The 24,799-nt window shown below is 33.7% G+C and overlaps 1 protein-coding gene across 4 annotated transcripts in view; it reads left to right on the top strand.

The window, feature by feature from the left end:
* Positions 1 to 24,799, top strand: part of ABCA5 (ATP binding cassette subfamily A member 5) — a 116,191-nt gene that overhangs the window by 44,925 nt on the left and 46,467 nt on the right. For all 4 annotated transcript variants that reach the window (XM_074260624.1, XM_074260623.1, XM_074260621.1 and 1 more), the window contains exons 11-18: positions 218 to 276; positions 1,952 to 2,062; positions 6,659 to 6,834; positions 7,640 to 7,759; positions 15,327 to 15,465; positions 16,074 to 16,164; positions 16,311 to 16,450; positions 23,924 to 24,043. In XM_074260624.1, coding sequence (XP_074116725.1) covers positions 218 to 276; positions 1,952 to 2,062; positions 6,659 to 6,834; positions 7,640 to 7,759; positions 15,327 to 15,465; positions 16,074 to 16,164; positions 16,311 to 16,450; positions 23,924 to 24,043 — 956 coding nt within the window. The remainder of the gene's footprint in view (positions 1 to 217; positions 277 to 1,951; positions 2,063 to 6,658; positions 6,835 to 7,639; positions 7,760 to 15,326; positions 15,466 to 16,073; positions 16,165 to 16,310; positions 16,451 to 23,923; positions 24,044 to 24,799) is intronic.

The following is a 24,799-nucleotide window of genomic DNA, read 5'->3' as shown; positions in this document are numbered from 1 at the left end:
CACATACATACATACACTAAAATAATGATATACTATTAAGACGTATGCTGTTTTTAGAGTTTCAGAGAACATCTTCAGATTTTGAGAATGGAAAGGGATGTTTTCCTTTGCAATTTTTAAAAAAATTTAACTTTTGATCATTTATTAAATTAGCATATTATTGTATGTTATTGTGTTTTCTCAATTTCTGTTCTCTTTTCACTAAAATGTTTTCCAGAATCAGTGGCATTCAAAAAACATTCAGAAAGAAAAGTGAAACTGTGGAGGCACTAAGAAGTATGTGATTTTCTCATTTAATTTACATTGAATTTAAGAAGAGATTGTTTTAAAATATTATGAATATTTTTAAAATAAAATGTTAATGATGCCTTTAGTTTTTATATCATGATAATTTCTGAAAGTATTAAATCTTCCTTTGTAACAATGCCCCATGACTGTCAGATGTTATCTATCACATTCTGTCTTTTAGTCTCTTGCCTCTTCTGAGGGGAGTAAGATATGTTTCATTATCTGATTGCTAAAACCATTATTGGTTTTTATATTGCTCAGAGACTGGCTTTTCTTTAGTCATCTTTTAACTGATGGTGTTATAGTCATTGTGCATATTGTTTTTCTGGTTTTGCCTTATTACTTTCTACATCAGATCATTATTATTATTATGATAGCCCTTTTATAATGCTATAATGTTTGCAAAGAGCTTTCCAAATATTATTTGATTTTATTCTTACAACAACTCTGTTATATAAGCACTATCCCCATTTTACAGTTGAGGAAACTGAAGCAGATAGCAGGTAAGTAGTTTGCTTAGTGATTTATATCTAATAAGTTACAAACTGGATTTCAATTTAGGTCTAACTGAAGTTCCAGGGCTCTATCTCCTCTTCCACTTGCCCCCATGTTTCTTTGAATTCCCCTTAATTGTGATTACTTATTGCATAATAATATGGTTATACTCATATACCACAGATTAGCCACCCACTAATCAGTAGGCACTCATTTTGTTTTAAGTTTCTTGTTGTCATGTAAAAGTACTCCTCTAAATATATTGGATAATAAATATGTAAGTTTTTTTTTAATTTTATAATTATAATAATTTTTTGACAGTACATATGCATGGGTAATTTTTTTTACAGCATTATCCCTTCTACTCACTTCTTTTCTGAATTTTCCCCTCCCCTAGATGATAGGCAATCCCATACATGTTAAATGTGTTACAGTATATCCTAGATAAAATAATTTGTAAGTTTTTATTGGATATTTCTTTATTTACTTTTTTAACCTCTTTAGAGTATGTGTCCAGTAGTAGGATCAATGGATTGAAAGGAGTGAACAGCTTAGTTTTTTTCCTTTTATCATTCCAAATTAATATGTTAGACTGATTCACAGTTCCATTGGTTATTGTGTCAAATCATGTGGTTTTAATAATCTCAACATTAATTTTCTGTTTTTGAACTGGAGTAAATGCTTTTAGGTTTTGGACCTTCTCTCCCAGATACTCTTTGGGCCTCTGCATACAGAAAATTTCTATAAAATAAATATTGTGCTACTTTTCTGGATTTAATTTTAAGGTTAAATGAAGTTCGGATTCTCCTGACTCCTTTCTCTTAATTCCCTCTACCCCTTCTTCTGCGGTACAATATGCTTAAGTAGTTTGACATTACCAACTCATATCCAGAAGAAATGCTATCTCCCGAGTAGTTTTCATACCATTGTAATATATATTGATATATAACAAATAAAGCTTAGGTTTCTATTACTCTTTAGTTTTCATTGTAGTTCTCACTCATTTAGAATAGTATTTATTTTGCTTCAAAATAGGGTGACAGATTTTAAATTTTTTTCTTTGTCATAGTAATTAAATGATGCTCCATTGTTGTAAACCTTTTAATCACTATTAATTTTTTTCATTTATGCTACTTCTGTGTTCATAGTTTTCTCCTTCTTTACTTAGATTTATCATTTGACATATATGAGGGTCAAATTACAGCATTACTTGGCCATAGTGGAACAGGAAAAAGCACATTAATGAACATTCTTTGTGGACTCTGCCCACCTTCAGATGGTAAGAGTTTATAAGTTCTGTCTTTAAGTATTTTAAAGGATTCTTTCACATTGATGTTTTGTTTTTCTGTAAAAGTAGAATGGTTTTATACTAGCAGTCTTCAGAGTTTTTATAGTCCACTGTTAGCATTAATTTTTCTTTTCCTATTGGAATAATATTAGAGATGAGGAAAGAGACACAGGTTTTTTTTTTGTTTTTGTTTTTGTTTTTTTTTTTTTTTCAGTGACACATGTATATATGTGCTGCTAAGACTGTCCTGTTGGAATCATATCATTACCTCTCTGAAGGGGGAAAGTTAGAATGTGACACAGTAGCAGGAGGAGGGAGAATGGGTGATATGAGCTGCAGTTGATGAAGGGTAGATACTGTGGTGTTTGAGACAAGCCCCGTGATTGACACTTGCTAGAATATAATGTTAATTAACTTTCTAGCCTTTCCTTGGTTTATCTCAAGTTCTTAATAATAATGAACATTCTGTGAGTCCTCTTTGAGAGCATCCCCAGGAAAATAAGCCCCAGCTTGGAAGAACATTGGTAGGCTCTAGTCTTATTTGATTTGGATTAAAAAAAAACCATACATGTTGTTGATTTTATGTGACATTTTCCTCTTTTAAGTACATCAGATGTTTTTAATATTGATTTTGTTTTGGTCTCTCCAAACTCCTCTCCATCTTATCCCTCTCAGCTAGTATGAAGTAGCAATAGTAGGACTATTTCAAAGGGGAACCTAGAAATCATATGCAAACTGTCCTGAATATCAGAGGAGCATAATTTCTAAATTCTATCACACGTTGGGTAACATGTGCTGAATTAGCAAATAAGCTCTGCTGTCAGGGAATTTTGGTCCTATTATATGTAAATCTCACATATATTCTAGAAAACCTGCAAAAATACCAAATAGTGCTGATATTTTTTAGTTGATGTGAATGTGTTAAGCTTTGCCAAAAACTTTGAGATAATTTGAATATGTTAATGAATTAACCTCAAGGTAGCACAAATAAAGAATCTGTTCCAACAAAAATTCCTTTCCCCCCTCCCCATTCCACTTTCAAGCACTCTTACATCTTCATCTCGATCCAGGCTGCTGAGTACTGCTGAGTACTCCTAACTCTTAATTCATGGTTATGTAAGTGATCATCTGTGCCTTTCCTGCTCCCCACACTTCCAGCCTTCCTTTACCACCCTACCCCCCATTCCTACATTCCTATTTTTTGCTGCTTGTCTCTGTACTTTCTGTGCCATTTGCCCTGAAATTCTCAGTGCCTCATCAAAGTGTAGCCTCATTTCCCACTGCTATTGTGGCCTTTCTTGATGGATACCCAAAGAACTGGGCATTCCTGTCCCATTTAATAAGGCATTCCTGTCCCATTTAATAATTTTATAAATTAAATATCAATTCAAAGTAGTTTAGATAATGCTTATCAGAACACTAAAAGTGAAAACTAAAATAAAATACTCCTTAAATCTTATGAAATGTCAACATGATTCAGATTAAAATTTGTATTTTGTTATAAATAAAATTCTGAATTTCAAAAAAGATGTAGTAAATGAACAACCTCAGGATAAGTTGAAGCATTTTAAACTTTTAATAAACTCCTGCAGAAGTGAGTGTAAAAACTCCTATGTGTTCTACATTCTGATACAGAAAAGAAAGTAATTCTATACTCTAAAGATAGTCCTACTTCTCCCTTCAGAGTTCTAGTTTACAGTCTTCCTCATCCAACCCATATATGTTGTTCCTAGATATGTTTCCCTTTCCTGGTCATATATCAAAAATAGCCATTATCTCTGCCTTTGAAGTATGCAATAAGCCTACTAAGCAGGTACAAAAACATTTTCCCCATCATTGATCCTAGTGGGTTTAAGCCACTTTCTAGTCTATCTCCCTTTAAAACTTTATGGTTAGGGCTAGTTCTTTCTTCTGAAAGCTGATGGTCAGTAGTACTTGAAATTCTAACTGAATAATTCTCACATTCTATTAGATATTATCAGTCATTATATGTGACATTTTTAAGTCAGTATTTTCATCAGTTTTAGATCAAGATTTTTTTTATCAATTTTATAATTATAAAATTTTTTGACAGTATATATGCACGAGTAAATTTTTTATAACATTATCCCTTGTATTCATTTTTCCAAATTTTCCCCTCCCTCCCTCTACTCCCTCCCCTAGATGACATGCAATCCCATACATTTTATATGTGCTACAGTATAATCTAGATACAATATATGTGTGTAAATGCAATTTTCTTGTTGCACATTAAGTATTGGATTCCTAAGGGATGAGTAACCTGGGTAGATAGACAGTAGTGCTAACCATTTACATTCAATTCCCAGTGTTCCTTCTCTGGGTGTAGTTGTTTCTGTCCATCACTGATAAACTGGAAGTGAGTTGGATCTTCTTTATGTTGAAGATATCCACTTCCATCAGAATACATCTTCATACAATATTGTTTTTGAAGTGTATAGTGATCTTCTGGTTTTGCTCATTTCACTCAGCATCAGTTCATGCAAGTCTCTCCAAGCCTCTCTGTATTCCTCCTGCTGGTCATTTCTTACAGAACAATAATATTCCATAACCTTCATATACCATAATTTACCCAACCATTCTCCAATTGATGGACATCCATTCATTTTCCAGTTTCTAGCCACTACGAAAAGGGCTGCCACAAACATTTTGGCACATACAGGTCCCTTTCCCCTATTTAGTATTTCTTTGGGATATAAGCCCAATAGTAGCACTGCTGGATCCAAGGGTATGCACAGTTTGATAACTTTTTGGGCATAGTTCCAGATTGCTCTCCAGAATGGTTGGATTCTTTCACAACTCCACCAACAATGTATTAGTGTCCCAGTTTTCCCACATGCCCTCCAACATTCATCATTTTTTCTTCCTGTCATCTTAGCCAATCTGACAGGTGTGTAGTGGTATCTCAGAGTTGTCTTAATTTGCATTTCTCTGATCAGTAGTGATTTGGAACACTCTTTGATATGAGTGGATATAGTTTCAATTTCATCATCTGAGAATTGTCTGTTCATATTCTTTGACCATTTATCAATTGGAGAATGGTTTGATTTCTTATAAATTAGGGTCAGTTCTCTATATATTTTGGAAATGAGGCCTTTATCAGAACCTTTAACTGTAAAAATATTTTCCCAATTTGTTACTTCCCTTCTAATCTTGTTTACATTAGTATTGTTTGTACAGAAACTTTTTAGTTTGATGTAATCAACATCTTCTATTTTGTGATCAATAATGATCTCTAGTTCACCTCTGGTCATAAATTCCTTCCTCCTCCATAGGTCTGAGAGGTAGACTATCCTCTGTTCCTCTAATCTATTTATGGTCTCATTCTTTATGCCTAAATCATGGATCCATTTTGATCTTCTCTTGGTATATGGTGTTAAGTGTGGATCCATATCTAATTTCTGGCATACTAATAATTTCTAGTTTTCCCAACAGTTTTTTTCAAATAATGAATTTTTATCCCAAATGTTGGTATCTTTGGATTTGTCAAACACTAGATTGCTATAGTTGTACCCTTTTTTGTCCTTTATACCTAATCTGTTCCACTGATTGACTGGTCTATTTCTTAGCCAATACCAAATGGTTTTGGTGACTGCTGCTATATAATATAGCTTTAGATCAGGTATACCTAGACCACCTTCATCTGACTTTTTTTTCATTAATTCCCTTGAAATTTTCGATCTTTTATTCTTCCATATGAATTTTGTTGTTATTTTTTCTAGGTCATTAAAATAGTTTCTTGGGAGTCTTATTGGTATAGCACTAAATAAATAGATTAGTTTGGGGAGTATTCTCATCTTTATTATATTCGCTCGGCCTATCCACGAGCATTGAATGTTAGATCAAGATTAAATGAAATGCACATAAAATTTTATACCTAAGGAAATATTTCTAAACTTCCACGGTATATGGCACAAGTAGAGAGGATAGGCCTAAATACCTAAGATTTCACATTTGAAGAATGTTCTTTGGGCCTATTAGCCTGTAAAATGGTAATTCTAAATTTTTCTGGTAAAGGAATTACTGCAAGATAATGTGGTCTGGTAGGTAGGATGTTGGACTCAGAGTCAGGAGGGCTTAGGTCCAAACCTAACTCTGACCCTTACTACCTTTGTAACCCATGTCCTTTAACTTCTCTGAGCCTTAGTCTGTAAAATGGAAATAATGATGCCAGCAGTCTTTGTTTCAAGGCTCAAATTAGATAATTTACACAAAAGTGCTTTGTAAATCTTCAAGTGCTTTATAAATGTCAGTTATATAAAACAATATAATAGTTTACTTTGAAAAGTGAAGCCTTCATATTTTATTGTCTGATATTTTTAGTTATAAAAAGTTGCTTCAATTTTCAGTTGTTTTATTTTATTCTTACCCTTTAATTTAGAATAATTAAAGAATTCAAAGTACAAATGAAAAGATATGCACTAATATTTTTGATAGAAATTGAAACTGATGAGTACCATTTAAAAATAGATTTGTATCATTAATCACTTAATAGCTTTAACAGGAATATAGTTTATCTTATTAAGAGTAAAGGTTTTAGGTTTAAAATTTTTATTCTTATGCCTTTAGGGCTTGCATCTATTTATGGACATAGAGTCTCAGAAATTGATGAAATGTTTGAGGCAAGAAAAATGATTGGAATTTGCCCACAGTTAGATATAAATTTTGATGTACTGACAGTGGAAGAGAATTTGTCAATTTTGGCTTCTATCAAAGGGATTCCAGCCAACAGCGTAATACAAGAGGTATGTTACTCAAATAGAAAATCATACCTTTATTTTGCACATATTATTAAATAATGATAACAAGCCTGTACCCCTGAAGGCAAAGTTCCTCATGCCAATTAAGAAGCTTATGTTAGCTTAAAAAAAAAATTAAATAGATAATATAGAATATTAGGGTAAACTTTGGCAAATTTTTGTTTATACCACATTTAAAAACTGCTACTCATAATGTGTAAGATTATTCTAGCACAGTGCTGAGCGTAATTAACCTGTTTTTTTTTTTTTTTGGTAAATATATGTCAAAAATAATCCTACCTTCAAAGCAATCTTTATAATTAAGCAAATTGTTTTCACTCTGTGTATACACATAATATATATGTATACATACACACATACAAATTATATGCATAGTTGAGAAAAATAACTTATTTTATCATTAACAATCTTTCTTTTTTTATTGGCCATTTTTTGTCTCCACTGAATAATGACGTAAACAAACATAGTCCAGCATAGTCCAATTTTGATATTGATCTTGCCCCAAAATGTATGTGTCCTTTTTCATCTTAAATTCACTGTTTTGAAGAGGGCATATTTCATCTTTAGATTTCTGGACACAAGTGGTTTATCATTTAATTGATCAGAGTATTGTTGTTTTTTTTTTCTATAATGTTTATTATCATTGTATAAATTGTTCTCACAGTTCTATCTTCTTTGTTTTGTATAAGTTCATAGTGGTCTTTCCCATTTCCTTTGAAACTGTCCATTTCATAATTTTCTTATGGAAAAATAACATATTTTTGATAATCTCTTCCTGTTTCTTATGAAGGTACAGAAAGTTTTACTAGATTTGGATATGCAAGCCATCAAAGATAACCAAGCAAAAAAATTAAGTGGAGGTCAGAAGCGAAAACTATCACTGGGTATTGCTGTTCTTGGAGATCCCAAGGTAATTATTGTAAACTGTTAAGGTATTTTAACTGTATTCATAGGACAACTACAACATATTCTACAATTGGAAAATAGAAAAGTCATATAGAGGCACTTGAGATACTAAGTGTTTCTATTGAACAATACTCAGCCTGTTGAAAAAGCCAAATCAGTTGTACCAAGTTACTTAACTTATACTTGATATTTGATTACCAGTAACTCCCTGAGAAATGACTTGTCAAGACATTTATAGTATATAACCAAAATGAATCTTAAGTAGAAAACCATCAGCATTAGGCAGTTCACATTAGTCCTGTGCTTTATAATTTACACAAAGCAAAAAGGGATTTGATTATTCACTATGGTGTCTCCACTTCTTAGCTGTATACAATTAGAATAATTTTTCTCTCATTTTACTATAATTTTTTGTTGTCTTATTTGTCCTTTTAAGCTAAAATTAATCAGTATTCACTAATCAGTAATTTTGAATAAATGCAACTGAAATGCTATCATGAGGCTTATTTTATATTGGGCTAATGGTAAATTTTCACATTGATTTCTTAGAAATTATTATTTATGCATTTCCTCTACTTTATCATTGAGGCAGTGGCCATAATAATGAGGTCATACTGAAAGTATTGAAGCATCTTTCTTATCTTCTTATAGCTTGTATCACCTTCTTCCTCCATGTTCTTCTAGTGTGGTGTTCTTTGTTGTTTCTTAAACAAGACATTCCATTTTTCAATTGGGCATTTTCACTGGGTCTCTCCCATGTCTAAAATTTTCTCCCTCCTCATCTCTACTTGCTGATTTTCTTCAAGTTCCAGTTAAAATCTCATATTCTATAGGAAACATTTCTTGATTCTTCTTGAGTCTAGTGCCTTTCCTTTTGTTGATTATTTTCAATCTGTCATAGATATAGTTTGTTTGTACCAAGTTACAGTGATACTTTGCAACTTCTACTTTGAAACTGATCAAATTCAGGGAGAAAAAAAAATGCTCCAGTACTCAACTCTAGCTTGTCCCTTGTTGAACTTAAGTTGTTGTTGTGGGTGAGCAGGAGGGATGTGAGGTTGGCTAGGCATACTGCCCAGCCCCTGCTGCTACTGCTATTGCCTCTTGGCTGTGGGCACCTCTTCCCCAATGAAGGTGGTAGTGAACAGAACTAGTATTTTAGAGCCCACAATGCTGAGATTGTGTGTGTTGAAGGTCAGGTATTGTATTTCCTGTCGGATGATGTGGGTGCAACATATAGTCTCCTGCCTCTCAAAATAGTAGTACCAGATGGGGCGTAGAGTGACTGTGGTGCTTGGCAGGGGAGAAGCAGAAGGAGTAAGAGCAGTGGCAGTGGCAGCAGTGGTGAGGGTCAGGACTCCTGGGCAGCAGAGGGGGTGGGTCTTCACATCCATCCCCCCTCTACCCAGGAAGCTTGAATGGTGGGGGTTCTTCTTAGAGTTATGTCAAAAAGTCCTTGGCAAGGCTAGGCTGGCTTGTTTATCCAGAGGTGGAAGCCTCACTTGCCCCTTTGGGGAATTAGGTGGGGAGGAATAGTTGGAGTATGCAAGCATATGCCAAAATTTGTTTGGTACTTGTAATTTTCAGCACTCATTGTCCCTTCTGGAACCAATTAATAATGATTACTGAGGTACCATTGCATTTGCTTTTCATTGGACTGTGAGCTCCTTGAGAGAGGGGATCATCTTTTACTTCTCTTTGTATCCCTAGCATTTTTGGCACACTGCCTGGCACATGGAAGGCACATACTTTATTTATTGGCTGACTGCTATTTCATATTAATAGAAAGAAAACATTTTATTCTATTGATCTTGAACTACAAGTAAACTTCCTTATATTGACCACATTTTGAAAAGTTTTGTATTAGTCAATAAAGGAACATTTATAAAGTGCCTGCTATGTACCAAACACTGTGCCAATAATCTCTTGAGGATGATAAGGGGGATGATAAGGAATAATTTAAAATGGGAAAGCACTTGAATAACGGATTAGGGAAGCCTTCTTGTAGAAAGTTTTGAAGCAATATATGAATCATAAAATAATTGTTGAGGTTTTCTCTTTTTCTTTCTTGGAGTATATGACAATAAGAAGAGAACATAGGAACCTTTGGGTGTCATCATTTCTATTGGGAGTCATGCTGTTTTAATTGTTATAGAAGTTCTTTGCCTAAGTTTAGAGGCTCATTGTCTTATTGAAATATTTTGCTCTAGAGTCTTTGTGTTTTGCTCTTAGTCATTGCAGGGTGGAGACTGGCACTTGAGGTAAAACTATCTTTTCTTGATTGATGAGGGTGAATATCTTAGCTCTTAGCTTAGTTAGGGAATAAGTTTGGTTACTGCTCCCTAATATTGAGATCCATTGCCTGAGAGTATACAGCTGCTCTGCCTTGAAACATTGTTCAGTTCTTTCATAGCACCGAATGGCATGGATTTCAAAATGAACCTATTACCATCTGTGGAGTTAACTATTTTGCCTAGCTTTGTCAAAACAAATGAGAAAAATAGCCCCTTAGCCATTCATGACGAATGAATACCCAGACCACCAGACTTATTTCTTAGACTCTACTGAGCAGAACATTCAGACACTAGGCCTTTTACTTATTTTATTATTTATTAATTTAATTATTACAAATTTATTATTATTAATTAAATAATAAATTAATATATTGTTAATATATTAATTTATTATTTAATTATTAGTAATAATTAATATAATATTTAATATATAAGGCTAGATAAGAGCCAATTATATTTCACATGCAGGATTGTTCTAATTATATACTGTCTAGAAGATAATCCATAAGTGTTTACCCTATTTTCCCACTCCTACATTTTATGATTCCAAATATACAATTCTTTTGCCCTACTCTACTTTCCTTCTATGTTCCCTTAGCCTTACTTCTTGTAGAATATATTGTCCTCTGGTGCAGCTTCTCTTCTATCCTACTTCCCAGAGCTCCAACTTATGTTAAAACATACTTCCATTGATCTCATTCATTTCCCTCAAATACTTCTTCTATCCTTCCTGCACCTGTGGAAATAACTCCTCCCTCAGAAGATGCTGATCTTAGGGCATCTTCTTCAGGTTTGGGTACACTTTCTTTCATCTCCCTCAATGGCATTCTGTACTTGTTGCTTCCTTCTGTAGCATCCATCTGTAGTACTCTTTGCAGATCTATCTTTAGGCACCAAATGATTTATTTTTGCATAGGAAATACACATATACATATGTAGAGACATGGAAAGAGAGACAAACTACAAAAAATTCAATAGTATTTTATTTTCCAAATACATATAAAGATATCACCATTCTATTCATTTTTATAAGACTTTTGTGTTTCAAATTTTTCTCTCTTCCTTATCACTCCCCTCCCCAAGACAGCAAATAATATGTAAGTTAAATATGTATAATTTTAAAATCATATTTCCATATTTGTCATGTTGTGCAAGAAAAATCAGACCAAATGTGGAAAAACCATGAGAAAGAAAAAAAATAAGCAAACAAAAAGTGAAAATTCTATGCTTCAATACATAATCAGTCTCCATAGTTCTGGATGTGGATGACCTTTTCTATCCCAAGTCTATTAGAATTGCCTTGAATCACTAGTGTTGACAAGGGCCAAGTCCATCACCATTGACCATCAGATAATCTTGTTGCCCTGTAGAATGTTCTCTTGGTTCTGCTTATTTCACTTAGTATCAGTTCATGTAACTCTTTCCAGGCTTTTCTGAAATCAGCCTGCTCATCATTTCTTATAGAAAAATGATATCCATTGCATTCATATACCATAACTTGGGAATGTCATTTTGGAATCTATGCAGAGAATACATTGGAAAAAGAAGAGACTGGAGACAGAAACTAAAGGACTTTTATTACAGAGCAGGCTAAAGGTAATTAAGGCCTGAACTAAAAGTGGAAGCTGTGTAAATAAAGAAAAGGGGCATAGCTGTGAGAGAGATTGTAGAGATAGAAAAAAAAAAGATGTGACAAATGATTAGATTAGGGGATGAAGGATGAGAAGGAACAATCAAGGTTGCCTGCAACATAACAAATCAAGGTGAATATAGAGAGATAGTGGAAATGGAGAAATGGAGAAGTAGGATGAATTTTGATGGAAATATGCATTCTATTATACATGTGTTTAGTATTTGAGATATTTTGGAACATTTATATATGAGATTAGATAAACAATAAGAGTTTAGCATTTCCTTACCATGTGCCACATATTAAGTCATAGGGTATAAATACAAAGGATGAAATAATGTAAAGAACTCCTAGAGAAGGAATTTACATGTGAATGGGAGAAACAAAAATATATAAAAGTATATATAACATAAAGTTATAATATCCAGTTAAATGTAAGATACTTTGGAAAGGAAACTTATTACAACAGAATGACCAGCAACTTGTCTATAGCTTGCCTTTTAAAAACATGGATAAATATTCAGGTATTGACTTATTTTTATGATTTCTTGACTAGTTAACCTCATTTGTGTTGAAATTCAGGGCTAACACAGACAATTTTTCTCCCTGATTACTTGTCCTTATGATATTTAGTAGTTGTGTAGTATTCTATAATTCTTTCATTAAGAGTAGGATGGAATCAGCAATAGTGTTGAACAGAAGATGGTGCTTGAACTGCATCTTAAAGGAAGGAAGAAAGTGTGAAAAAAAAGGAGGGGAAGAAGTATGTCCTAGTATGACCATGGAAGGGTTTGGAAACTGGGGATGAGTGTCCTAAGTTTGAAATAGAATGCCATTTGACTAGATGGCAGTGTATCAGAAGGAACATAATTGAAGAGGAAGCTGGATTGAGGTTAGGTTCTGAATGACTTTAAATGCTAAATAAGAGTTTAAATTTAATCATGGAAGCAATAGGAAACTTTTGGCATAGATTAAGTAGAGAAAACACTTATTAGATCTATCTTTAGGAAAATGATATTGGCAACAAATATGTAGGATAGATGAAATAATGAGAGATCTGACATGTGGAGCTTCATTAGGAGACTAGAATTAGTCAGGTGAGAGGTAATAAGGGTCTGAACTAAGCCATATGAATGGAAAGGAATTAGATTTGAGAGATGTAGAGGTAGATATGACAAGATTTAAACACTAATTGGATATGTGGGGTGGAGAATTGAGCCAAGGTTAATGACGAGATTAAGAAATGAGGAACCTGGAAGAATGGTATTTCCTTCACAGAACAATGAAGTTTGGGAAAGGATATAGATTGAAAGGAAAAGATAATGTGTTCACTTTGGGATATATTGAGTTTAGATACATAGAATCATGTAGAAGGTCACAGACAGTGGGGGAACTCTGAATGAGGTATAAGATCCTTCAGCCCAGAGGGAGCCTGCTAACAATGTCTAGTTCGGCTCCCCATCTCCCCTAAGGGCTCTTAGACTTCCTGAGAAGTCAGAAGGTTGTGACAACCTGTGTTGTGATTGAAGCAGAGTGATACCAGGTAGCAAAGAGTGATACTAGGTGGCAAACTAAATGCAATAGCAAGTTGTTTTTGTGGTGCCACATGCGCAGTATATACTTGGTACATGCCCAGTGTTGTTTTTTTATATAACGGTATGAGGGTATAAAAAGGGGAAAGTCCTTGGAATAAATGGACTCCATTTTCCCACCATATTTAGGAGTCCTGCCTCATCATTTCTCCATTAAGATGGTATATTTTAATCACCCCAGCATGGGGGCTCTAGAAAGCATGGTACGTTTTGTCACAACAACTTTAGGGCTCTAGAAAGCAGGACACAACAGAATCAGAATTTGTTTGCATAAAGATGACAATTAAAGCTATGGGAGATGAGAGCTGATTAAATAGAGAAATAGTATTGAGAAAAAATTAAAAGGCCCAGGAAATAGGGTTACACCAATACTTAGTGTGTGGAAAGAATTTGATTATCTATCAATGGAAATTGAGAAGGAATCTCTTATTCTGAGTTGCCTCTGGAGAGTGAAGGATAAAGTAGTAATTTACTGTTTCCTGGCTACTGGATTGAAATTATAATCTATACCTTGAGCAGAACTTCATCCAAAATGCCAGGGATAAAGGTGTACTCAAGAAATATTATCAGAAATGATATCCTACATTTCAAGAGAACCCTAGTAGTTATTTTTGTATTAGAACTTTGAAATTCCTTTTTGTCATAGGCTCCCATTCTTCCTTTTCTTTTCCTCTCACATATAGCTGTAGACCAGACAAAACCACTCTTTACAGATTTACTTCACAGTATTTTACTTGATGTGTTCTCTGTCTCAAGACTTAACTTGATCTGTAATATTCTTCTCTAAAATTTAATCTTCTTTGGGAGCAGGTTTCTTGGGGGGCTTCTGGGAGCAGCCTTAGTTTTAATTTAAGTAATCATCCCAAATGCTGGCAGGCATCCCAAATCCTTTATTGTCTCCTTTAAAGTCTTGTCTCCTTCACTTGGGGCTCAGCTAGTTTTTCTGGAGGCCTATCTCTTTCCTTGATTCTGAGAGGCATGCCTTCTCTGGCTTCTGAATCTCCTGGCCTCCCAAGGGTTTGTGCTTGAGCCTCTAGCTACAACAAAGGTGGATGATGGAATGAATCTGTCTCAGCCTCAGAGAGCTTCTAGTGCACTTATCCTTTCTGGCACCGAGAGCTCCTCCTTTTATGTTCCACACTGAGTATTCACCAATCATTATATCACTAGGAAACCATTATTTGTTGTAGGATTTAATCAATGCTAAACTAGATTTAACCATTGTCTTCTCAATTCCATTGACTTGGATTCAATTCCAAGCGCCTTGTTTCAAATTCTGGCCCATAACATTAATCTTTAACAAACTTGATGCCCCATCTCCTGTTCTTGGGCAAACTGTTCTGTGTGTCTAAGATACATTTCCTTCTCACTCTACATTTTAGAATCCTTTGCATCCTTCAGAATCACAATTTAGGTGACAGATTTCTTGATTCCCTTAATTGTTCATGCCCAAATGCCTCAAGTAATTGTGAATTTACTTCTCCTTTTGCATGTAGTATCACCATAATGCAAGCTCCGTGAATGTGTTTTTGTTTTTTCTCTGTTGCCTAGCACAGGATCTTGCATGTAATAAGGACATAATAAACATGTATTGCATTATTAATAGACTTGAATAGGTACCCTTTGGATATTTTTGTGTTAAGTTCGCTAAATAATTGTCTTGGCATGATTTGAGTTGTACTCTAGTAAAACAGTTTGATCAATTTTCACAGGATCAGAGATTTTTTCCTTTCCCTCTTATTTATTTATTTATTTCCACTTGTTTTATATATTTTATTGCCAACCAGGAATGCAGAATTTAGTTTCTAAGAAATTTTAGTACTAAAAATATGTTTATATCCAAAATGATGGTCTCCAATTAAATTGGAGACATATATAATCAATTTTCTGTAAAATATTTAGCAATTAAAAATTACAGGTAGAAAAAGTAATAATTTGAAATTTTACTTTATAAAAGGAAGCCTTTGGATATATTTAGAATTTTTGGACACTAAATTTCCAGATCTCCTTTTATATGTTTTCCTATGAATTTTTTTTATATTTTCTTTTGATGAGGTATTGCTACTAGATGAACCAACTGCTGGAATGGATCCTTGCTCACGTCATATTGTTTGGAATCTCTTGAAATATAGAAAAAGCAATCGAGTGATAGTACTTAGCACTCATTTTATGGATGAAGCTGACATTCTTGCTGGTGAGATTGTTGTCTTGAAGAAAAGGGATTGTAGATTATGGGTGCTATGAAAACATACATTAAGTATTTCATTTTGAGGAATAGCTAAGGTAGTTGAAAGTTTAGAAGTATTACCTAAAGGCATTTACTCTAGGCCAAAATTTGTAATCTGATGTATATGGATCTAGAGATCTGTGGATAGATTTCAAGGGATCCAGGAATAGCAAAAATGACAACTTTATTTTATATTAATCTCTCATTGACAACAAAATATTATTCTATGAAGGGATCTATAAGCTTCAACAGACTGCCAAAGCGATCTGTGACAAAAAAATAAATAAATAAAAACTTTTGTTCTGCATAAAGAGGCAGTTTTTCTGCAGTACAGATTAAGTAGCACAAATAAAAGAGATAAATAATACTAATGGAGGTGGAAATTAAAATTCTGTAATGTCTGCCATTAATTTATATCTGGGAAGTCACTAATCTTATTCATCAGTGCTCTTTCTATTTAAGTCTAATACTTTAAATATGTAATTATGAAAACAAAATAACAAATATAAAAATATAGCTGTTACAAAAGAGGGATTTCTTAAATTGTTAAGTGCAAATTGTAAATTTCTTTACAGATAGGAAAGCTGTGATATCACAAGGGATGCTGAAATGTGTTGGATCTTCTTTGTTTCTCAAAAGTAAATGGGGAATTGGCTACCGATTAAGGTATTATTTTAAACATTTGCATTCTGTATGGAAGCTTAATGCAGCTGAATTGTTTGTGTGAATTCAAAGCAATCATTATTTAAAATTAACTGTTTTCCTCGTTTATCATGTAATAAACATTATTATGATTTCTGGATTTTCTTTAGCATGTACATAGACAAGCATTGCATCACAGAATCTCTTTCATCACTGGTTAAGCAGCATATACCTGGAGCTAACTTATTACAACAGAACGACCAGCAACTTGTCTATAGCTTGCCTTTTAAAGACATGGATAAATTTTCAGGTATTGGCTTATTTTTATGATTTCTTGACTGGCTAACCTCATTTGTGATATTGAGTTGAAATTCAGGATTAACACAGACAAGTTTTCTCCCTGATTACTTTTCCTTATGCTATTTAGTAGTTGTGGTAGTATTCCACAATTCTTTCATTTTTCTCTAACTAAAGAAAAGATTGCTTTCTTCTATTTTACTTTTGATAAAAACAAGTAGCAACATACTTTCTAAGTTATCTTCCTAGTCTAAATTCTAGAATTCTGTTAGCATTTCTTCTTCTTTTATTCTATATTCTGAACTTGACAATTTTTTAGGCCTCACTTAGAGGATTTCTGAATTCATTGTTTTCATAATTATTAAAATATTCAGTACATGTTATATATTATATATATAATATTGTATGATATTACAAGATCAGAGTAGAGAATCTGTCTCACTGAGACTAAGAGTTTTGCTGATGAAAATGATATGCTAATTTCTAATTTATACTGTGACAGAAGATTGTCTGGGAGTGAGTATGTTCTATCTGGATTGAAAGAAATCTTATTAACCTAAATTGGGGAGAGTTGAGTGTTTCATTTTTTAAAAAAGTTTGTTTAATATTATTTTATATTACTTTCATTTCCAAATAGTATCCTTCCCTTCTTCTGTCTTCTCAGTGAATCTTACTGACTTTAATGAAGTGTTTATAAAGTATAAGAATAATATTTGAAGGAAACATGGTGCTCTGAGTTTGGTTGTAGCCCTAAGAAGTAGAAATGCACTTGATAGGGATTTAAAAATTTCCTTCTAGCTTCAGGATTCTGATATTAATAGTTTAATGAAAATTTAAGTATAATGGTAAAAAAGAAGATAGTGAAGTCTTTGTTTATTACAGTTAAGCCATTTACCCATATTGTTATGAAAATAAATATTACTCTACTGCATCATCCTGACATAGAGATATGTGATTTTTCAAAGGTCATGGCAACTGAGGGTAGATTCTGGGAGATTCTGCAATTCTGCCATGCTTCTAGTTCCAGCCCAGTAATAGATGCCTAATATTCTCTGAAGACTAGAGTAACAATGAAACAAATCACCAGTAGGTTGTATGCACAAATAATTGGCATGTAGTAATTGTTTTGTCAAAAATTAGTACTATATAGGTAAAAAAGAGATATGAGTATGTATAGTGTGTTACAGTAGAAAAAGCTCCAACTCTGGGATCAGAGCTTCTAAGATCAAATCTAGTTTCTGATGTTAGTCCTTACATTATTATAGACAAATCATTTAGTCTCTTTGGGTTTCAGTTTTCTCATCTTTAAAATAAAAGGGGTAGAACCTGGAGAGTAACACCTGTAAAGCTAAGAGATGATCTTCAAAGTATTTGTTGAATTTATAAAGAAAGTACCAGCCATTCTTAGATGAAGTATGGCTAACTTTATTAATAGGAGGCTAGATTCATCAGCAGCAGCAAAGAGTAAAAAACAAAACTTCTTTCTCCTTTTAAAATACTTAATTTATTTAATGACTTGAAAAATGTTTGTTTTATTGATCTGTATATTATTTTTTCCTTCTAATCATATCAGTAATAATATTTACAATTGTAACAAAACCCCATAAAATAAAATTATTTTGGATCTCCTTTCCCTTTCTCATGCAGATACTTGGGTTTGCTAAAAGTGGTCCTTGTGTACCTCTTCATGCTTTAGTCTTATAACACTACTCTGGGTGGAACAGTAGCTTCCTAAAGTAGAAGTAAATTCAAGTAGCTAAAAGTCAAGCAATCTTACCTTTCAGTGAACCACTATTTCATCTAAAGATCACTTCACTAAGTACCATAGCCTTCCAGATATAATGATTTTAGGCTAGGTGGATTGATAACCCTCTTAAAAAGGAAAGCATTTGGAGTTGTTACTAAACAAACCACCATCTATTATCCTTACTTCTCAGGAATCTATGTAATTCTCTAAATTGGGTCTTTAAAAGGGAAAGCAGAGATAGGAGGGAGATATTTTTTAGAAGTATTTTATACCTAGATATAAGCTCTTTATTCCCTGCAGGGAAATCCTTTACTCCTAGGAGGTATTTACTGGGAACCAGTGGCTAAAGGGAAGGGTAATGGTGTAATAGTTGTTTTGTTTTTGAAAAATAATAATAGCTTTTTAAATTTTCAAAATACATGCAAACATAGTTTTCAACATTCACCCTTGCACAATCTTGTCTTCTAAATTTTTCTTCCTTCTTCCTTCCCTCCTGCCTCCCCTAGATAGCAAATTATCCAATATAGGTTAAACATGCACAGTTCTTCTAAACATATCATTCTGTGCAAGAAAAATCAAATCAAAAGGGAAAAAATTAAAAAGAAAAAAAATAAGCAAATGAACAACAACAAAAAGGTGAAAATATTATTCTGTGATCCACATTCAGTCTCCATAGTCCTCTCTCTGGCTGCAGATGGCTCTTTCCATTAAAAGTCTATTGGAATTGCCTTAAATCACCTCATTTTTGAAAAGAGCCAAGTTCATCACAACTGATCATCACATAATCTTCTTGTTGCTGTGTCCTTGGTTCTGCTCACTTCATTTTGCATCTGTTCATGTAAGTCTTTCCAGGCTTTTCTGAAATCAATCTGCTGACCGTTTCTTATAGAACAATAATGTTCCATTGCATTCATATTCCATAACTTGTTCAGCCATTCCTCAGCTTATGGGTATCCACTCAGTTTCTGATTCCTTGCCACTACAAAAAGGACTACTACAAATATTTTTGCACATGTGGATTCTTTTCCCTTTTTATGATTCTTTTGGGATAGAGATCCAGTAGAGACACTGCTGAATTAAAGGGTATGCACAGTTTGATAGCCTTTTGGGCATAGTTCCACATTGCTCTCTAGAATGATTAGATCAGTTCACAACTCTACTAATAATGTATTAGTGTCTCAGTTTTCTCACATTCCCTCCAGCAGTCCTCATTGTATTTTCCTGTCGTCTTAGGCAATCTGATAGGTATGAAGTGGCACCTCAGAATTGTCTTAATTTGCATTTCTCTAATCAATAGTTATTTGGAGCATTTTTTTAATATGACTACAAAAGAGTTTAATTTCTTTGTCTGAAAATTGTCTGTTCATATCTTTTGACTACTTATCAACTGGGGAATTGTTTGTATTCTTATAAATTTTAGTCAATTCTCTATAGTTTTAGAAATGAGGTCTGTATCAGAAACATTGGATGTGAAAAATTCCCCCCATTTTTCTGCTTTCTTTTAAATCCTGATTGTATTGGTTTTGTTTGTACAGAACCTTTTTAAGCTTAATAGAATTAAAATTATCCATTTTGCACTTCATAATATTCTCTAGTTCTTCTTTGGCTATAAATTCCTTCATTCTCCATAGATCTGAGTGATATACTTACCCTGAGTGAGTGATATATTATCCCTTGTTCTCTTCATTTGTTTATGGTATCACTCTTTATTCCTAAATCATGAAACAATTTCGACCTTATCCTGGTATAGGGTATTAGTTATTGGTTAATGCCTAGTTTCTGCCGTATACTAATTTCCAGTTTTCCCAGAAATTTTTGTCAAATAATGAGTTCTTATCCCAGAAGCTGGAGTCTGAGCACCAGCCCTGAAGTCAGGAGGACATAAATTCAAGTCTAATCTCAGACACTTAATACTTCCTAGCTGTGTGATCTTGGGCAAGTCACTTAACCCCAATTGCCTCAGGGGGAAAAAGAAGAAGAAAAAGGAGGAGGAGGAGGGAGGAGAGGAAGGAGGAGAGGGAGTAGAAGGAGGAGTCTTTGGATTTATAAAATACTATATTACTCTAGTCATTGACTATAGTGTTTTGTGAACTTAACCTATTCCACTCATCTATTATGCTTATTTCTTAGCTAGTACCAAATGGTTTTGATGGCCACTGCTTTATAGTTTTAGGTCTGGTATGCTAGGCTTCATTTGTATGTGTTTTCATTAATTCTCCTGAAATTCTTAACCTTTTGTTCTTCCAAATGAATTTTGTTATTATTTTTTCTTGCTATAAATTAATTTCTTTGCATTTTGGTACAACACTCAATAAGTAGATTAATTTAAATAGAATTGTTGTCATTTTTATTATATTAGCTTAGCCTACCCATGAGTACGTGATATTCTTCCAATTGTTTAGATCTAAATTTATTTGTGTGAGAAGTGTTTTGGATGGAATAGTTTTGGAAATGTTAATGAGTACCAATAGAGGAATTCCTATATCAAAAACAAAATTGAAGCAAGATATGGAGCCAAAATGAAGAGCCAACTATTGGTTTTGCCCTTTTGTGGTACAATATGTTTTCTGGACTGTGCAGTTCAGGGGAAAGTCATGTTGATTTTCTAGTGATTTTGGTTCTTTCCCATCAGTGGGAGACTAGGGTAGCACTGTAAATATAGAGGATTGTATAGTTTGGTTTAATAGGTGAGGCTCTTTAGAGGGTCTAGTTGAACTCCCTAGAAACCCTGAGTACTTTTCCTCTTAAAGAGTAAAAGGAGAGAGAGAGGATGCTACCCTAGAACTGCAGATTTAATTTTTATCTCTGCTTCATTCTTGCCATCTATTTTGGAAGAATTTTGGCCTAGTTATTCTTTTTCTAAAGTTTTACTGATACTGATGGAATTACTTTTCTGGGTTTACTACTTCATATTATTGTATTAAGTTTAATTTAGTTTATTCATTTCTCCAGTTTCAGTTCTTTGATTGGAACAGGTTAGATTGTTCCCTCTTCCATAGTCCCTTGAATGGGATGCTAGGTCCTGGTTGTATTCTCTCTACAATCTGAATACTACTGTTGCTGAATTAAAGCAATTCAAGATGGCGTTGCTGCCTTCCAGGACCCTTCCCTATCATATTCTTTAACCCTTAAGCTGGATCAAGGGAGAAGAACCCAGCTAAGACCAGACTCCATTATCTGACTCATTCCCTGGTTTCTGCCTCTGTAGCCAAATGACTTTGGTCCCATTTCCGTGAAGTAAATCACCAACTATATGTTGGCAGCCTCCTATTGCTATCACAACTGGATATCAGAGATAGGGTCTCCTAGCTAGCCATGGCATGGACAGCTTGTGCATCTCTGTTCCATTTACATTTTCTTACATAGCTACCTATAAGATACTGAGTTCACTTTGTTTGGGACTGAAATATCCCTGGCTTCAAGATTTTTTTTTTTTTGATGGAGATCACATTGGCTTAAGGCTCCCTGCTTGTACTTTTGACCAGAGATTCCACAGGCTTACAGCCATCTTCTTTTGAACTTCTAGACTAGGTAGAAGAGCTTACTTTGAATTATGATCAATTGCCCTTTTAAATATTTCCTGGGATGTTTCTAAGGGGAATCATCTTTAGCTTTAGCTAGAACCTTTCATGTCACTCCAATTTTCAGAATTTGAAATACTATAGATCAAAAGGAACTATATTAATCTCTGGAGGAAGTAGAGCCTATTGGAGAGAGGAACATTGTCTTTAACTGTTTATGAGCTTGAATGCAAAAGCCTTTTTTTGTGTTTTATGTCATGTAATATAAAATAGTTTCTCTATTTGATATCTTTTAAAACTGCTTGCATCAGAGGTGCTTTATTTTTTTTTTGAGGCCTAAGCTAACATAAACCATAAATGGATGCTTCCAAGTGGAAAAGCTAGCCAAATTCTCATGTTCCCAGGAAAAATACTGGATGAGGAATTAAAAAAAATAAATTACATCACAAGAATAAAACTAGTTCTTTATGACTGTAACTTTAATTCTGGTTAATAGATTCTGGCAATTCTTTTGTATAACATTGCAAAGGAACTTGGTAAATTATGAATTGTATAGCTTTGAAAACAAAGAGAAAAGGACTAGAATTAAAAACAGATCTGGAAAATGCTTAGTGTCAGATCCAACTGAATCACATTATCCTAATGATTGATAGATGAAAATGACAAAAGAATAGCCAATTGGTAAAATGTAACATTTATTAGTCATCAGTGATAAAAGTCAGCACATTTGGACCACAATTTCAGTGCCCAATATATTATTCCAAGAAATTGGAATGGTATATAAGAAATCGGGAAATGATTCATAAAACTAATTACATGCAGAAGAAATTTGAGACTACAGTTTCTTAAATTATCTTGAAAGTATTACAGGCTTGTTTTACAGCTCAAAGAGGAAAGAATGCCCAAGGAATGGAGAAAACAATCATAAGCAAAAATAACATAGGCTGTTATCATACATGTAAAGGAAGTTGTTGGTGCTGATACAGTATTGAGGAAAATACTGATACATCCTTATCTTTCCCTAAAAGAGGAAAGTTGGGTGGATGAGATGACTATGTTCCTTTTAGGGCCATACTCTGGGATACTCAGTAAAGACTCAATACCAGGTGTGGTATTCCTGAGGTACACTGATAGTCTTAAATATTTCTCTTCTGTGCATATGCTTTCCTGCTTCTCTATATCTACCAATCTTCCAATGATTATCTGGGTACCTTACTCTCTTAGATTGACCGGGACCTTAGATTGATTTACTGATCAATAAAATGCTTTTATTGAATGAAATCAGAATTTCAGTGTACAATAATGCAGCTAATTGTTCTGGAAAAGAGCTGAAAAAGTCTTTTTTCTCAATCTTGAATTGGCTATTCTTAGCAAATCCAAAAGGTCTTTCAGGAGCGTATCATTAATGATGAAAGGTGAGAAATTGTCTTGTAGCATCCACAATGATTCCATAAGCCAGTCATCAAAGCATTCACTATCTTAGTATTCTTCTAGCAGTAGTTACTATGGAGTCTCCCTTTGATGCCTTCTGTGCAGCCTCTAAATTTTCTTCTAATTGGAATCATGTCCCTAACCTTGGAGGCCTGTGAGAGAAGTGAGAAATTCCTTAATTGATAACAGATCATTCTCTTTCCAGCATGTTGTAAGCTCATTCTCTATGTAGTCTCACTGTGTATGTCTGTCTTAGTGTCATAATGAACAATATACTCTAATCCCCTGGTTCAAACTGTCCTGGTTAATATTACAATTAACACCTTTTTGCCCATTTTCTTTACACATTATGAGTTCTAGGTATTTCATTCCTGTGTTCTGTATAGTTGGTATTGCTGTCTGGATTGTCTAGAAGAGAAAATGTTGAGAACTGTTAAAAGAAGTCAGCTTTGTTACATATCAGCTTGGTTACACACATGAAAAATCTCTAAAAAGGTGGAGAAAACATTAATAAAACCCTTTATGTTTTCCAGAGTGCATCTCTGAATTCTGTACTCAAATTGACCAGTTTCCTCTTTTCCTTTCCAATAGTAGAAGTGTGTCTATATATTTATTTTGCTTTATTAGGAGATTATTTGATTCCATGATGCTTTTGGAATAAATTTTTGTTTTAGAAAGGAACTTAGAAAGCATTTAGTCCAGTTCAGTTGCCACAGAGATGAATTTGTAGAAAATGGAAAATTCGTGTACTTAAGTAAAGTGTTTTTTTATTTTTTTTTCTTTTAAGGCTTGTTTTCTGATCTAGAGACACATTCTAATTTGGGAGTTATTTCTTATGGCGTTTCCATGACAACTTTGGAAGATGTGTTCCTAAAGCTGGAAGTTGAAGCAGAAATTGATCAAGCTGGTAAAAAGCCTTACCTTCTCTGACAACTCAGAACCAGAAATTCAATTCAGTTTAACAAACATTAAACACCTACTATGTGCAAGGTATTGTGCTAAGCACTGGGGATAAAAAGACAAAATGAAACACTCCCTGCCCTCAGAGAGCTTGCATTCTTCTGGGGGGATACAACATGTACACAGATAAGTAAATACAAAGTAATTGGGGGAGAAAGACACTGGAACATTTTCAGTTAGGAAATGGTTTTTAATTTGCGTTTTGAAACAGGTTAGGGGTTTTGAGAAGTAGAGGTGAGGAGGTAGTGATGCTATATGAATATCATGATGTTGATAGAAATGTACTATTTGTTTTTGTTTTTACCATTTTATGGTTTGATAATATATGATAACAGGAGGTTAGGCGATGTTTGCTTGATCCACCTCCTTATACCTATGCTGTTTTAGGAAGACTATGCCCAGGGCATTTGTTCATATATCCTCAGGTTCTTTTTAACTAGAAAAGTCTTGAGAAGATATAATTTTATGTAGTCTACTAAAGAATACTGAATTCAAATTCAGGCTGTGTGTTTATTTGCCAAGAATGTTATTGAATGAATTTCTTACATTGGTGGAAGCTGGATCTACAACCTGTAAAGCCTCTTCTTGATTAGAATTATTGGAGGTTTTATTTGATTAGAAGATAGTAGCAAAAGTGATTATTCACTCACATCTTAAAACTTTAAGATGCATTTTACAATAAATTTTTTGCATTAATTTTTGG

This window comes from Sminthopsis crassicaudata, chromosome 4, assembly GCF_048593235.1.
Source record: "Sminthopsis crassicaudata isolate SCR6 chromosome 4, ASM4859323v1, whole genome shotgun sequence".
In the NCBI taxonomy this organism is placed as follows: Eukaryota; Metazoa; Chordata; class Mammalia; order Dasyuromorphia; family Dasyuridae; genus Sminthopsis; species Sminthopsis crassicaudata.
Note: the sequence above shows the minus strand (reverse complement) of the source record. Positions and strands in the feature narration are given on the sequence as shown.